This window comes from Astyanax mexicanus, chromosome 16, assembly GCF_023375975.1.
Source record: "Astyanax mexicanus isolate ESR-SI-001 chromosome 16, AstMex3_surface, whole genome shotgun sequence".
NCBI classification, from domain to species: domain Eukaryota; kingdom Metazoa; phylum Chordata; class Actinopteri; order Characiformes; family Acestrorhamphidae; genus Astyanax; species Astyanax mexicanus.
In genome coordinates, this window is record NC_064423.1 from 41864164 (window position 1) to 41881765 (window position 17602).

At 39.5% G+C, this 17602-nt stretch overlaps 1 protein-coding gene across 2 annotated transcripts in view; it reads right to left on the reverse strand.

The window, feature by feature from the left end:
* The window catches only part of slc7a6 (solute carrier family 7 member 6), a 33641-nt gene that overhangs the window by 5664 nt on the left and 10375 nt on the right, over positions 1–17602 (reverse strand). For both annotated transcript variants that reach the window (XM_022667398.2, XM_049465397.1), the window contains exons 2-8: positions 14597–15152; positions 11274–11399; positions 7775–7919; positions 6453–6576; positions 4980–5083; positions 4356–4452; positions 2427–2576 (exon numbers count right to left, since the gene is read on the reverse strand). In XM_022667398.2, coding sequence (XP_022523119.2) covers positions 2427–2576; positions 4356–4452; positions 4980–5083; positions 6453–6576; positions 7775–7919; positions 11274–11399; positions 14597–15083 — 1233 coding nt within the window. In that variant the 5' untranslated portion in view covers positions 15084–15152. The remainder of the gene's footprint in view (positions 1–2426; positions 2577–4355; positions 4453–4979; positions 5084–6452; positions 6577–7774; positions 7920–11273; positions 11400–14596; positions 15153–17602) is intronic.

Consider the following 17602-nt stretch of genomic DNA (forward strand, 5'->3'; position numbering starts at 1 on the left):
GTGCATCTCTGAGTGAAAATAAAGCTTCATTGATTATTTAGTGCATCTCAAGAGATTAGAATATCATTAAAAAATTACATTTCAGTAATTCAGTTTAAAATGTGAAACTCATATTATATAGATGTATTAAAAACAGCGTGGTCATTTTATTGTTGATGATTAAAGCTAACAGCCCAAATAAAACCTAAAAATCAGTGTCTCAGAAAATTTGAATATTATATATTAAGACCAATTGGTACTTTTGGCAGTGTGGGCAGTGTGCCAAGTCCTGCTGGAAAATGAAAGTTAAAAGTTGTTATCAGCAGAGGGAAGCTGTAAGATATGAAGTGCTGTAAGATTTTGTGGGAAAACAAAACTGCACTGACTTTAGACTTGATAATAAAACACAGTGGATCAACACCAGCAGATGACAGACATGACTCTCCAAACCATCACTGATCATCAGTCAATTTATTTATTTTAATTTCATTTAAAAGAAACCAAGGGATCAGAGTCTGTAGGAAGAGTGGAGAGACACAGTCTAAAAAAAGTTTTAAATGCTTGTATTTCACTGTGAACAAAAAAATATATATAAATAAAAATATATATATATTTTATAAATAAAATTTATTTATAATAAATAAATAAATAAATAAATAAATATATATATATATATATATAGACACTACCGTTCAAAAGTTTGGGGTCACATTGAAACGTCCTTATTTTTGAAGGAAAAGCACTGTACTTTTCAATGAAGATAACTTTAAACTAGTCCTAACTTTAAACAAATACACTCTGTACATTGCTAATGTGGTAAATGACTATTCTAGCTTCAAATGTCTGGTTTTGGTGCAATATCTACATAGGTGTATAGAGGCCCATTTCCAGCAACTATCACTCCAGTGTTCTAATGGTACAATGTGTTTGCTCATTGGCTCAGAAGGCTAATTGATGATTAGAAAACCCTTGTGCAATCATGTTCACACACCTGAAAACAGTCTAGCTCATTACAGAAGCTACAAAACTGACCTTCCTTTGAGCAGATTGAGTTTCTGGAGCATCACATTTGTGGGGTCAATTAAACGCTCAAAATGGCCAGAAAAAGAGAACTTTCATCTGAAACTCGACAGTCTATTCTTGTTCTTAGAAATGAAGGCTATTCCATGCGAGAAATTGCTAAGAAAATGAAGATTTCCTACAACGGTGTGTACTACTCCCTTCAGAGGACAGCACAAACAGGCTCTAACCAGAGTAGAAAAAGAAGTGGGAGGCCGCGTTGCACAACTAAGCAAGAAGATTAGTACATTAGAGTCTCTAGTTTGAGAAACAGACGCCTCACAGGTCCCCAACTGGCATCTTCATTAAATAGTACCCGCAAAACACCAGTGTCAACATCTACAGTGAAGAGGTGGCTGCGGGATTTGGGGCTTCAGGGCAGAGTGGCAAAGAAAAAGCCATATCCGAGACTGGCTAATAAAAGAAAAAGATTAAGATGGGCAAAAGAACACAGACATTGGACAGAGGAAGACTGGAAAAAAGTGTTGTGGACGGATGAATCCAAGTTTGAGGTGTTTGGATCACAAAGAAGAACGTTTGTGAGACGCAGAACAAATGAAAAGATGCTGGAAGAATGCCTGACGCCATCTGTTAAGCATGGTGGAGGTAATGTGATGGTCTGGGGTTGCTTTGGTGCTGGTAAGGTGGGAGATTTGTACAGGGTAAAAGGGATTCTGAATAAGGAAGGCTATCACTCCATTTTGCAACGCCATGCAATACCCAGTGGACAGCGCCTGATCTGAGCCAATTTCGTCCTACAACAGGACAATGACCCTAAACACACCTCCAAATTGTGCAAGAACTATTTACAGCAGAAGCAGGCAGCTGGTATTCTATTGGTAATGGAGTGGCCAGCGCAGTCACCAGATCTGAACCCCATTGAGCTGTTGTGGGAGCAGCTTGACCGTATGGTACGCCAGAAGTGCCCATCCAACCAATCCAACTTGTGGGAGCTGCTTCTAGAAGCGTGGGGTGCAATTTCTCCAGCTTACCTCAACAAATTAACAGCTAGAATGCCAAAGGTGTGCAATGCTGTAATTGCTGCAAATGGAGGATTCTTTGATGAAAGCAAAGTTTGATGTAAAAACAATGTTATTTCAAATACAAATCATTATTTCTAACCTTGTCAATGTCTTGACTCTATTTTCTATTCATTTCACAACGTATGGTGGTGAATAAGTGTGACTTATCATGGAAAACACAAAATTGTTTGAGTGACCCCAAACTTTTGAACGGTAGTGTATATATATATATATATGCGTCTCAAATAAGCCTCTGAAGTGTCTATAAACTATTTTGTATATATAAAACACATCAATCCCAGATCAGTATTCTTCAGCTCCAGTGATAATATTTAGTCTATTGTGTAAGCTGTCAGATACTCTCACCTTCAGTGGGCGGGGTCTATCCGGGTCTTTCCAGCGCAGGTAAATCTGTCCGGCGATGGACAGGCCGACGAAGAACCAGTAGCTGAAGCTGTAGTAGTTAATGAGCTGGAAGACGTCCTCCACGGCCAGGTAGATCAGAGCCATGGCGCACTGCAACAATCAATCAATCAGACCAGAAACAGTGAGAGACACGCAGCGCAACACTCCAACACTAGAGGGCTCCAGAGTTCACCTCCTACATTCACACTTAATCACTACTACTACTACTACTACTACTACTACTGTGGTGCTGCTGGATCACTAGCATCTCAACTCATACCAGCTTCACTGTGCCACAGCTCAGTATCAGTGGGGGGCTTTACATCCCTCTACCCCACCCCGGCATTAGATTACCATTTGAAAAATTCTAATAAAATAAAAAAAAAAATGGGAAGAGTAGTTTGGGAGGGGCACTGAGTGATGTATGGGTTTAGGTTGTGTGCTGCTGACATAGATGGTTGGACGTCACTAGGGGGTGGTTTTATTAACTAATTGACTGATTTGCATATTGGGAGTGTCCACATACAGTAAGTACACAGAAACATCATTCTCACCTATAGCACAGTTGAACCTGAGGGGGCACTACAGAGGCAGAAATGACCCCAATATAAGCGCATCTTTAAGGTTATGAAATGTACACAGTGTACAATAATACACAGATTTATACAGCGCCAAATGTTTTGACCAGTGTTGTGGTCAAGACCACCAGAGCTGAGCCGAGTCAAGACAAAGACTTTTTAGGAGTATAGTCCGAGTCAAGGCTGAGAACAAAATAAGATTTACAAATAAAAATTCAAATTCCCTTCATTTTTTTCCCAAAATGTAAAAAAAACAATTACAATTTGCCCTCAAACAGCTTATTACTAAGGTTAGCTAACTCTTCGCTAAGGCTAGCTAGTTTGCCACTAATGGTAGTTTTCTCCCCGGTAACATTAGTATTTTAGCTAGCTCATCGCTAAGGTTAGCTAGTTTGTCACTAGCTTTAGTTCTCTCCCAGGTAGCATTGATATAGTAGTTAGCTCGTTGCTACAGTTAGCTAGTTTATTGCTAAGGTTAGCTAGCTCATCACTAATGGTAGTTCTCTCCCCGGGAGCATTAGTATTTTAGCTAGCTCATCACTAAGTTTAGCTTGCTCGTCACTAGCTTCAGTTTACTTCCCAGTAACAGCTCATCACTAAGATTAGCTAGCTCATCGCTAAGGTTAGCTAGCTCATCGCTAAGGTTAGCTAGCTCATCGCTAAGGTTAGCTAGCTCATCGCTAACTTTAGTACTATCCCAGGTTACATTAGTATTCTAACTAGCTTGTGACTGATATTAGCTAGCTTGTTTCTAGCTTTAGTTCTCTCCCAAGTAACATTCGTATTTTATTTAGCTCGTTGCTACGGTCAGCTAGCTCATTGCTAAGGTTACCTAGTTCATCCCTAACTTTAGTTCTCTTCCTGATAACATTAGTATTTTACTTAGCTCGATGCTACGGTTAGCTAGCCTGCTGCTAACGTTAGTTATCTCGCTAGTTTGCACTTACTTCTCCTTGTGCTTTCTTTCTAGATGTCTGAAAAATTAATCGTAGTTCCCAGAGGTCACGATGATTCATATAAACCAAGAATATAACTCCAGAGCGCCGGTGTGAAAAACAGCACATTTAACTCAACATCGGACTATTCAAAATAAAAAGCGAATTTCACCTCAGACAGAGGACAGGTTGGGTTTTTATATCAGGATAAGGATGAGGATGTGTTTCTTTATAGTTTAAGTCTTTAGTATTAATTTACAATTTAGTAAATAAAACAAATAAAGAACAATATTAATGAGAAAGTGTGACTGACACTGTATTTTGTTAAAAAGTTTATATTTTGGAGGTATTTTTTCTACAAATAAACAGATACTCACATTGAAGAGGAGAGCAGGCACTGGAGTGAAGCGATGAACGTGAATCATTGATAAAGCGTCTGGAAGATGACCCTCTCGAGAACCCACGAAGAACAGTCTAGAACCAAAATCAGCAAATCAGCAGCTTTCAGCACAGAGCAGAATTTGCAGATTTCTCCCTCTACAGCCCAGAATATTTTCAAACCATTCATGAAATGGGGAGAAGTTTCAGTGTGTAAAAAAAAAAAAAAAAGACAACTTTTGCACATACACAACACAAAAAATCTAAATAAAAATATTCCACATCCTCTCAATTCGTAATGCACCTAATTATGTGAGAGTTCTGGGCTGATGCAAATATTACACATGTACAACTTACAGAGAGATTATACCTCATCATAGATCCCGGTAAAACTTTATAAACAAATATAAGTTTATATACCTTACATTTTAACTTTCATCCAGCTGTTTCATCCAGGCAATGATGGTCTGATAGCAGTATAATTTAGAATATAATTTAGAATTTGTTTTGATATATCGAGTATGGTGAAATATATGTTATGGTGAGAGGTCCTGTGGTTATAAACGGGTTAAATTAGGAGTTAAATCAGGAGTTAAAGGTGTAAATTAATTAGTGAATCTCACCTGGATGCAGCGATGATGGAGGCGTTGAGTCCACCATAACAGGACAGAGCCACGGCTATCGGAATCGTCCAACTCATCACTCCCAGCGTGTGATCAGCAAACGTCTGCGGGAAGAGACACACGATCAATACTGCACTCACACTACCCAACACGCTCTCACGCTAACAAATACGATCTCACGCTCCTCAAAATACCCCTTCAACACACTCTCACGCTCTTCAACCTCCCAAAACACAAGCTCATGTTCCTCAACACGCTCTCACACTACCCAACACACTCACATTCTTCAACGTCCGGATCACTCAAGCTCACGCTCCTCAACACGCACTCACGCTACCCAACACGCACTCACGCTACCCAACACGCACTCACGCTACCCAACACGCACTCACGCTCCTCAGCACGCACTCACGCTCCTCAGCACGCACTCACGCTCCTCAGCACGCACTCTCACGCTCCTCAGCACGCTCTCACGCTCCTCAGCACGCTCTCACGCTCCTCAGCACGCTCTCACGCTACCCAACACGCTCTCACGCTACCCAACACGCTCTCACGCTCCTCAGCACGCACTCACGCTCCTCAGCACGCTCTCACGCTACCCAACACGCACTCACGCTCCTCAGCACGCACTCACGCTCCTCAACACGCTCTCACGCTACCCAACACGCTCTCACGCTACCCAACACGCACTCACGCTACCCAACACGCACTCACGCTACCCAACACGCTCTCACGCTACCCAACACGCTCTCACGCTACCCAACACGCTCTCACGCTCCTCAACACGCACTCACGCTCCTCAGCACGCACTCACGCTCCTCAGCACGCACTCACGCTCCTCAGCACGCACTCACGCTCCTCAGCACGCTCTCACGCTCCTCAGCACGCTCTCACGCTACCCAACACGCTCTCACGCTACCCAACACGCTCTCACGCTACCCAGCACGCACTCACGCTACCCAGCACGCACTCACGCTCCTCAGCACGCACTCACGCTCCTCAGCACGCTCTCACGCTCCTCAACACGCTCCTCAACACGCTCTCACGCTCCTCAACACGCACTCACGCTCCTCAACACGCACTCACGCTCCTCAACACGCACTCACGCTCCTCAACACGCACTCACGCTCCTCAACACGCACTCACGCTCCTCAACACGCACTCACGCTCCTCAACACGCACTCACGCTCCTCAACACGCTCTCACGCTACCCAACACGCTCTCACGCTACCCAACACGCACTCACACTCCTCAACACGCACTCACGCTCCCCAGCACGCACTCACGCTCTCGCACTATTTAACCTCCCGAAAACACAAGCTCAAGTTCCCCAACACACTCTCACGCCACTCATTATGCTCCTAAACATGCTCTCACAACCTCCCAAAAAAACGAACTCATGCTCCTCAACACTCCCCAACACTCTCTCACGCTCCCAAACACGCTCTCAAGGTTTTAAATCTGTAAACGCACCACAGCCACAGCATCACTGGCGAGGATGGCGCTCATGTCCAGCACGGCGTAGTACGCCACATTAGTCAGGATGTAGATGATGGTGACGATGGGCATCGACACAGCTATAGCCAGCGGGAGATTCCTGAAACAGAGGAAGATAAAGATTTAGGACAAAACCGAGGAGCAAAAACTTACAGTACTGGTCTGACTGCACTGTGCTGAGTGTAAAGTTTGGTAGAGGGGGGATCATTATAATTATGGTGTGGGTTGTTTTTCAAGAGTTAGGCTCCGCCCCTCAGTTCGTGTGAAAGAAACTCTTAATGCTTTAATAGACCAAGGGATTTTGGAGAGTTTAATTAGATTAAATTGGATTAGATTCAACTTTGTCATTACGATGTACAAGTACAAAGCAACTAAATGTAAAAAGTAGCATGTAACCAGATGTGCAATAGCAGCAAGTGCAAGAAAATATAAAAAATATGCAGAATATAGATAGATATGTATAAATATGAAGAGAAATATGGTATTGTAAATATGATTTACAGAATATTTACAATATAGATAGATATGGATAATGTTTATGTATACAGTACAGTATATATATATATAAATTTAATAGATAAAGTAAAGTTAACAGGCATCAATCCAAGCAACATTTTTTTAAAACCCCGATCAATTCAACTCTGCCATTGAAAATCAAATTTCGGCCACTGAACGCCAATTATGGGCATAACAGGGTGCAGACTACAAAATACTGAGATGATTTTGGATGATGGAGGGTAGAAACCATACATTGCTCAAATTTGATTTTTGCTCAGATGGGCCAGGCAGTTTGCTTTTGCTGTTTTTTTTTTTTTTGCAGCTATAGCTGCACAGCTGCACCAAGAGATGCAGTGTGGGTATGAGAGAGAAGCACGTAGCGCTAATGCTAATGCTAATGCGTAAAAGCACAAAGATGCATGAATTCAGATTTTACTGTTTACATTCATTTCGCATGTATATGGATCGGATACATTATGGATTTAGGACCACATATGAAAGTGACTCCTAAATAACAAATTAACTACCGGTATTTTAAACCTCATTTCCTGCTCTCCCTCTTTCCTCCTCTATCCCACTATTCTACCATGTCCTCCTTTAGGCCCTGTCAAAAAATGTTTTTGCCTTGAACTTCTATGTCCTCTATTACTAAATGTACATCATTATTTGTTATAATTTGCTTTGAATAAAAGTGTCCGCTAAATGCAATGTAATATAATGTAATAATGTAATGAAAATTGGGTTAAAATATATTGAGAGTTACGATAATAAATAAAGTGAGAGTTACAATCTGAACGCACCTTTCTGGGTTCTCGATTTCCTCAGTGACGAAGTTAAGCGTGTCCCAGCCGGAGTAGGAGAACAGAGCGGAGTACAGGGCCAGAGCGATGCCCCCCGGGTCCCGGGACGACCCCTCGAAAAAGCCCTCGAAGTTTTGCGTGTTTCCTTCGTGAGAACAGGTGAGAAATTTGAGCTTTAATGCTTCAGCTGCTTGATCTCTTGAAACAAAGTGAACTTGGAAGAATCCCACTGAATGCAAATGACTCATTAAGCAAATTTTAATTACGAGAATGCAAATATATAAAAGGCAAATATGATAAAATTATCATCAGTGTATTTCTGCTGATACTGAGCTGATAATCATGCATTAACCCTCCTGTTATGTTCATTAGGAACAGTAATAGTGTTCCGGGGTTAATTTTTATTTATTTATTTTTTTAATTGAAATTTTTATTTATTTTGATTAAAAAAAAAAAAGAATTTTTTTAGTTATTGTTTATTTATATTTTACTCTTTACGTGATTAATTTTATTTGTTTTATATATAAAAATACATGTTCATTTTTGTTTTAATATTTCACTACTTTATTACTTGAAAGACCAAAATATAAAACCATCATAGTTTTAAATAACATTGAAAACATAACATTGCAATTTTGTTTTGTTTTTTGTTTGTTTTTGCAGGGGTTGGTTTGCAAAAATGTGAGATGAACCATTTTCATATTATATGTTATAATATAAATCATATTATATGATTATAAAAATTAATTAAGGCAAAGCAGAAGAAGTTTTATACTGAAAAAATACTTAACTATTTTTCTTCAAACTTTAAAATGGGTCAAATTGACCCAGAACACAACAGGAGGGTTAAGTGTTATTGTATACATAAACATATATATAACGAGTTGTCCCCCTGTCACAGGGGGACGTAGGGCCCTCGCACAACAGCGCAAATCGTACCGGGCCAAACCGAGAAACCGGTAAAAGTAATTTTGAGGTCTTATTGAGTGTGCCAATTTTCAAGAGTTTTCTATCCTGTTAAACATGTGAAATATCCATTTAAAATACAGGTGGCGCTATGGCGCTGTTAAAATACATGTATTTGAAATTCTAATTCTACATCAAACAACAGCCTTAGATAAGCAGGCTGGTCAAATTTTGTGAGTTTTTCTCCGTTATAACCTCCTCAAAACACCTGGCATTACCTAGGTTTTCACCTCCTGTTTTGATGTGGGATCTCAAAAATTCAACCATCTGCCATTTCGTCCTCGTTTGAGATATCGACTATTCCTTCACAATTTATCATCAGATATGTTCAATGTTTATTTTTACCAAATACCAAGAGAATTCATCAAATTTGCTAGGAGTAGTTTGACAATGTACACAAAAAATGTGTGTAAAATGCAGATATTTCAAAATGGCCGACTTCCTGTTGGGCGGAGTCAGTCCTACCAATGCTGAAAACGTGTGTAATAATGTCTTTTGTGTTTTTGCCAAGTTTCATGAATTTTCAATAATCTGTTTTCTGACCATGCCATGGTTTCACTTTGGTTTAGTGTTGCGTCTCTAGTGACTCAATTGCTCGCCATTGGGTCACCGTTTTACCGATCAACTAATCCTTTGGCAATTATCATCAAATATGTCTGTTGTTCATTTACAGCGAAATAAGAGGTAATCTGACAAAGACTTTAGGAGCAGTTTAAATTAGTTTGTGAAAAATTTGTAAAAATATTACAAATTCCAATATGGCCGACTTCCTGTTGGGCGGAGCTAATACAAGCCAATTGCAAATATGTGCAGGGTCATACTATCTACGATCCTACCAAAATTTGAGAAGATTAGACAAATTTTGACACATCCACAGCTAATTTATTAAACGAACCAATTAGGGGGCGCTGTAGAGTCCGCTAGCTATACATGAAAAAATTGTCAAAATATTTGTAAAGTGTTTTTAGGTCTTATGCAATCTGTCAATTTTCAAGAGGTTTTGAGCATTCCCGTAATGTCAAATATGCATTGAAACCTAGGTGGCGCTATAGAGCCAATGAAATACGTATATATGAAATTTTAATTTCAGATCAAAGTACTGCTTAAATCAAGCAGGCCTGTAAATTTTTGAGAGTTTTTAACCTTTTTAACCTCCTCAAACACCTACTAACACCAGAATGTATTCACTTCCTGTTTTAACGGGGCATCTCAAGCAATTCAACTGTCCGCCATTTCGTCCTCGTTTAAGATATCGACTATTCCTTCGCAATTTATCATCAGGTGTGTTAGTAGTTTATTACTGACAAATATCAAGAGTATTCAACAAATTCCCTAGGAGGAGTTCGACAAAGTATGCAAAAAATGTGTGTAAAATGCACATATTTCAAAATGGCCGACTTCCTGTTGGGCGGAGTCAATCATTCCAATACTACAAACGTGTCTTATGATGTCTCTTGTGTTTTTACCAAGTTTCATGATTTTTCAATAATCTGTTTTATGACTGTGTCATGGTTTCACTTTGGTCTAGTGTTGCGTCTCCATTAAATTAATTGTCCGCCATTACGTCATCGTTTCAGCTATCGACTATTCCTTCGCAATTTATCACCATGTATGTCTGGAGCCTATCCATACCAAATTTAGAGGTAATATGACAAAGACTCTAGGAGGAGTTTGAATGAGTTCGTGAAAAATGTGTAAAAATTCCACAAATTTCAAAATGGCCGACTTCCTGTTGGGCGGAGCTAGTACAAGCCAAAGGGTAATATGTGCGGGATGATAGTTTCTATGTTGTTGCCAAAAATCGAGAATATTGGAGAAATTTTGAGACAGCTACAGCTAATTTAATGGCCTAAACAAAATAGGGGGCGCTGTAGAGTCCTCTAGCTACACATGAGAAAAACGACAAAATATTCCTAAATCATTTCAAAGACTTATTGAATCTGCCAATCATCAAGAGGCTGAGAGCTTTTCATAAATATGATATAAAATAGGTGGCGCTAGAGAGCTGATGAAAGACGAATTTACGAAATTCCAACTTACGGTCAAAGTATGGCCAAGGCCAAATAGCTCTGTAAAATTTTAGGAGTTTTCAAACATCCTAACCACTCCGAAACCCAGCGGGAAACTTTTTATTTTGCAACTTCCTGTCAAAATGGCCGACTTCCTGTTGGGCGGATTCAAATAAAACCTAGTGATTCTTGTTGTTTATGAGGAGGTCAATGAGCGTACCAAAGTTGGTGCACGTTGGACAAACTTCATCCCGGCCACTGCCGACGTCTGGGGGCGCTATAGAGCTCCTGAACAACGCCAAAGTCCAGCCTCTATGGAACTTTAAAATTTTCGCCGAGCTTGAGGCCTGTGCCAAAATGCATGAGTTTTCGAGTATCAGAAATGCCTCAAAAATGGACGCAAAGAGGCAGAATAATAATAATAATAATAAACGGACCAAAAACAATAGGGCTTTGCACCTCCGGTGCAGGCTTCGCCTGCGCCTTCGGTGCTCGGGCCCTAATTAGTGTTATTATAAGCTTACCCTGACACAGTTTGACTATCCCAGTGATGATGATGACGATGAGCGCCAGGACTTTAGCGTAGGTGAAGAGGTCCTGCACCCTGGTGCCCCACTTCACGTATGCTGCATTAATGAAGGTGAGAAGACCTGCAAAATATCAGACAGAAAAATAAATCAGACTATATAATAATTATAATTATGAAAAGGTCAAGCTATATCAGATTTAACCTATTAAAATGCCTTGTTCTGTATACAGGCTACAGGTGTAGGTGATACAAAACTCTTATTATATGCAGTAAAATAACTTATTTACACTTAAAAAAATGTGAGGGTTTGAAATCTCCTACAGATTTTCTCTCTACTCCACTTAATAATTCCAGATCCGTAACAGGAATCAACTCAAATTCAGCAGGTTTGAAAAACATAAAAAGGTTTGGAGGAGATAAAATGTTTGATTTGTACTTAGTATTGATTTTAAAATTAAGTTTAGAAAAGAGCCAATTGTATGATTTTATTCCTTATATCAGATTTACTCAAAAAAAAATATATATATATATATATATATATATATATTCTATTACAATTACAATTATGCTTTTCAGTAGTAATGTTCATCAAACATGAAAGCTTTTTATGTAATGATTGTTCTATTAGTTCTATTAGTGCTGGGCGATTTTCACGATTAACTCGAATTACAGTTTTAATGCAATTTTCAAAATGGAGTAATTGCGATTTTACATGCAGATATTTTATCTTTTTAATCGTAAATATCCAAAAACACTCCTCATTTCTGAAGTGTTTATCCGTCTTAGCCTGGTTACTGGTGCTCAGTTCGAGTTTCAGCACTGTTCCAGCACTTTAAACACAAACACCCGGTGGGATAAAGCAAATATTTAGCTGAAAATAAATCGTACAGTTTCTAAAAACTGCAGCAGCATCGCTCTCTGGTGAGGATCTGGGTTTAATGGTGAAAAAAAAAGAAATCTCTCCCTCAATGTTTTTTCGTGACTTGTTTAGTGCTTTATTTCTCAATTTTCAGTCACAAACCTGCGTTCTCTAAAACCTGCGTTTTACAGGTAGACTTAGTTTCGATCCATTCCTTTTTTTTATCATCTGTAATTAGATTTTTTGGAAGGGGGTGGAAAAAATAGACTATAATCGAAAATCTGATTTTTTGTGAAAAAATGTAAGATTTTTTTAGGCCATAATCGCCCGCACTATTTTGCTCTATTTAATTTATTCAAGGATTCAATGACTCAAAAAGGCTTTACTGTCGCATCAGATGTGGTACATGAGGTGGAACGAAATTGTGATCTCACGATCCAGTTTACACCCAAGGGCAATTGTTAAAATAGATAATAGATAGAATATATACAAAATAAAAGAACACAATAAAAATAGAATAGAACTAAATAGATAAAGATAAATACTCTCACGCACAATTTTTTTTTAAATAAGTAATAATGAATAATAATTAATAGTAATAATAATTAATAATTCTGTCTTTTTACTCATTACATATTACTAGATAAATGATTTTGGTTATATCCAGTTTATCAGTAGTAAGTACTGGTGTTTAAGGTGGTCAGTGCTGGAGCTGTGGTGAAGTGGTCAGTAATTGACGGTGGGAAAACACAGGCCTTCACTCAGATCGTATCTCAGCCAGCAGGAGGATCGGAATGTGCCGCCTTTAAAAAGACTGACAAACAAATACCAAAGGTATCCAGGAGCGACAGGTAGAGGGGGAGGAGCTTAGAAGAACAGGAAGAACGAGTCTCAGAAACACAAAGAAGAATAGAAGTGACGGATTAACTGCATCAGTAGATCAATAGGATTAAACACAGAGACAGAGCGTGAAAGGAAGCTGTTTACTACACTGCTGTTTCCAGGAAAGAGGGATAGAAAAGAGTACAGTAAAAGTGTCCAAAAAAAAAAAAAGTAAAAAATAAATTCAGTGTTTTTTCATTATTTTAAAATGTTCTGTATTGTAGATTAATACTAAACTTATCCAAACTATAAAGAAAAACAAATGCAATCATAGTTTTATATTTTACATTTTCAATGTAGCTCCTCTTGTTTAGATGATCAGTTTTGAACATCTCTGCTGGATTTTCTCAGTCAGTTTTATGAGGTAGAGTCTCCTGGAATTCAGGTTTTCAGTTAACAGCTGTGCTGAACTCATCAAGAGTTAATTACTTGAATTTCTTGTCTCTTAATGTAAAGTTTGAGAGCGTCAGTTGTAAAGTTGTGGGTCAGTGTAAAGTTTATTAATTGAACTGTCTAGGCTAAATGCAAAAATATAAAATTGGATGTTAAAAAAAATAAAATAAAAAATTAAATGTAGTACAGTGTACAAGAAATAATATTTTTATCTATTTTTGTATTTTTAGTTTTCTCATCTCTGCCCCTCACAATCGGAATTTCAGAAAAAAAAAAAATAATAATAATAATAATAATATATAATATATAATATAAATATATAATATATAATATAAATATATATATATATATATATATATATATATATATTATTCCATCAGATTTGTGTAACAAGACACAAAATTGGACAAATCTGAAAATCAAGAGAAGATTCAACTTTTCATTTTTCTTGAAATTCTGTTTGCGAAAGGCTGAAATAAAAAAAAACTAGAAAATTAGATGAAAACCCATTATTTCTTCACTATACTGAATGGAAAAAATGATTGAGTTTTATTAACCAGTTTTCTATTTTCAAATGTAGCTTGGTACAGTCAGAAAATTAAACTGCTAAAGTTACACTTATTGTAATGAAGAGGTAGAGTTACAGGTATACAGTGAATAGCTCTATTTGAGTAATGTTCTAATCCAGATTATGAGAAGCAACAACTACTCAACTAAACAAAGAAACGTAAAAAATCTATAATGATGAAACTGGCACTCAGCAGGACCCCCCAGGAAAGGAAGAGAAATAGTTTCCTCTGTTGTACAGGATAGGTTTAACAGAGTTACCAGCCTCAGAAACATTATTTAGGCCATCTTTATGTAGAACAACAAATCTATTTCTCACATCCTCAGAAAGCTCTTTGCCATGAGGTGCCATGTTCAATATTTACTGGCCAGTATGAGAGAATATTGTACCAATATTGATTAGCATCACTATGTGGAGTAATGAAAAAGCAGCTTTAGCGTTAAGAATGGCTATGTTTCAATAAATTAGCAGGGCTGAAACTTGGTGTCTTAATTAACTTGCGTTAAAAAAATATTAACGCGTTACTGATTCCAAATTACCAGTGTGCGTTAATGCTTTAACGTTGACAGGCCTAAATAAAACATATATAAGACACTCTTAAAACGCTGGTACTTACAGATGCAGGCGGCGGCGAGGAGCCGGGAGGCCGAATACGGCGGTTCACAGGTGGGGAAGAGGGGCTGCACCAGGTAGTTGGCGAAGGTGATGGCGATGACAGCCTGGCTGGTGGGCTCGATGATGAGCAGCGACGTCCACAGGCGGATGAAGGCGATGAAGCCCCCGAAGGACTCCAGGATGTAGGCGTAACTGGCCCCAGACTTCTTAATGGTGGTGCCCAGCTCGGCGTAGCACAGCGCGCCAATCACCGAGAAAATGCCGCCGATGGCCCAGATCACCAGCGACAGCCCGTAGGAGGTGCTGTAGAGCAGGACGCCTTTGGGCGAGACGAAGATACCCGAGCCGATCATGTTCCCCACGATGAGGCTGATCCCGTTAATCAGAGAAATCTCCTTCTTCAGCTGCATGCTCTCCTTCGGCCGGGGGGCTTCCGCGGTTTCGGCCGGCTGGCTGTTCATTCGGCAGGTCTCACTCTGGTCCTCCATGCTGCCTGCGGGGCGTGAAGCTCGTGGAGGACGAGGGGCAGGACGGAACACGTTCAAACCAGCTCCAACCTTTTAGAGAAAAACAACAAGATTCAGATCAAGGAGTTTAACATGGATAAAAGTACCAGATAAAAAAGTTGGGACAATTAAACTCAGTGTTTAAGTTATTCAAATTACAGAAAAAAAAGAAAAAGAAAAAGAAGAGAAGATTTAGCTTTTCTTTTTCTTGAAATGTTGTTTTGCGAAAGGCTAAAATAAAAAACTAGATAATGAAAAAAATGGATGAAAACCCATTACAGTTCTTCACTCTAATGAATAGAAAAAATGATTAGGTTTTTATTTTCAAATGTAGGTCAAAAAAATAAAACTGCTAAACGTTACACTGACACAGGTATACAGTGAATAGCTCTATTTGAGTAATATTCTAATCCAGATTATGAGAAGCAAGAACTACTGAGAACTAAGAAAAAAAATGGGAATAAACAAAACAGAATACGTTTTATATTTTTTGTTCTTAAGCCCTATCCGGACAGGATTAGTTTCACATTGTTTCACACCTCTACTCTTTAGTGATAAAACTCCGGCATCCGGACTGCAAATGAAAAAACAGGAGGATCAGTGAGTTTTTAGGCTTTTTTCTCGGTCACATGACATCGTGTTCAGTAGCTCCTCCATTTCCACTCGCTGTTGTGTTTTTAACATGGATCTCCGTGGAAACCGTGGCGCACCCAAAGTGTAACTACGGTGCGCGGCAGTGGACAAATATCTATTTTATTAAAGGCGAGAAGACGAAACTCAGAGATGTGCGTCCGGACGGGACTAAAATTACCGGAGGAGCACGGAGTTCAGAGAAAAACAGTAGATAATTCAGCCTGTAATTTTCTCAGAGGACGTCTGAGAAAAACACCTACATGATTGTTCTGGACGGGAATAAAATCACAGAAAACATAAAGAAAATTACCCAGAACCCCTTAAAAAACTAATCCCGTCCAGTGATTAAGGCTTTAGATGATCAGTTTTGCACATCTCTGCTGGATTTTCTCAGTCAGTTTTATGAGGTAGAGTCACCTGGAATTCAGGCTTTCAGTTAACAGCTGTGCTGAACTCATCAAGAGTTAATTACTTGAATTTCTTGTATCTTAATGTAAAGTTTGAGAGCGTCAGTTAAAGTAAAGTAGTGAAGAGGTAGAGTTACAGGTATACAGTGAATAGTGAATATTTCAGTAATGTTCTAATCCAGGTTATGAGAAGCAAGAATAACTCAACTAAGTAAAAAGTAAAAGAAAAAACATTATAAGAAAAGAAATTACAATGATGAAACTGGCACTCATCAGGACCCCCCAGGAAATGATAGAAGAGTGAGAGTTTCCTCTGTTGTACAGGATGAGTTTATCAGAGTTACCAGCAAGTTAACAAACAGCTCCCCAGATAAGAGCAACTAAATTAGTATTTAGGTTTGTTTAACACTATTTTTAAGTTACTACATGATTCCTTATGTGTTCCTTCATAGTCTTACTATTCATTTACTATGTAGGAAAAATAAATAAAAGCATTGAATAAGAAGGTGTGTGGTTCTATACATTTACACATATAGTGAATAGTGAATCCCCAAGATGGCGGCGCGTTAACACGCAGCGGCCGCTCCGGGCCCGTTAAATGGTGCTTTTGTGTTACTATTTGTCGTTTTTTCCGTTTATTTCCTGCAAATATGTGCATCGGAACACCCGTGCACATGTTCTACCACCGCCAGACCCTGCTACAGTGGAGAAATCAGCCAGAAAACACGCTACCGGACGAGGTTCTGCAGACGCTACTTGAGCTTAGCTTGCTAAGAGACCCAGGCCACCAGCCCGCGGTGTTTCCTGACGCCGGAGCCCAGCGGAAGTGCCATCGCAAGCGGTGCGAGCGTAAGCGTAAGCGCGGAAAGAGAGCCGGGATCCGCGCGAGGCTAAAGGCTAGTCCTAGCCGGCCGGCTATACCATCGCTCTTTCTGGCAAACGTCTGTTCCCTTGACAATAAACTGGACTACATCCGACTCCAGCGAACAACCCAGCGTGAGTTCAGAGACTGCTGTGCTTTGGTTTTTGTGGAATCGTGGCTGAACGACAACATTCCGGACAGCGCCATTCAGCTAGCCGGGCTAACCGCGTTCAGAGCGGATAGGAGCGCGGCTCTATCCGGGAAGACCCGCGGTGGAGGCGTGTGTGTTTACATCAACACGGAATGGTGTAACAACGCTGTGACTGTCGCCAAACACTGCTCTCCGCTGGTGGAGTTCCTGATAGTCAAGTGCAGACCTTTTTATTTAGTACGGAAGTTCTCCGCCGTGCTAATAGCTGCTGTCTACATCCCACCCAGCGCTAGCATTGGTGCTAATGCTAAAGAGGCTCTGTGTGAACTCTATCGGACTATCAGCGATCTGCAGAACAAACACGCAGACGGACTGTTTATTATCGCCGGAGATTTCAACCACGCAAATCTCAAGTCAGTGCTCCCTAAATTCCATCAACATGTGGACT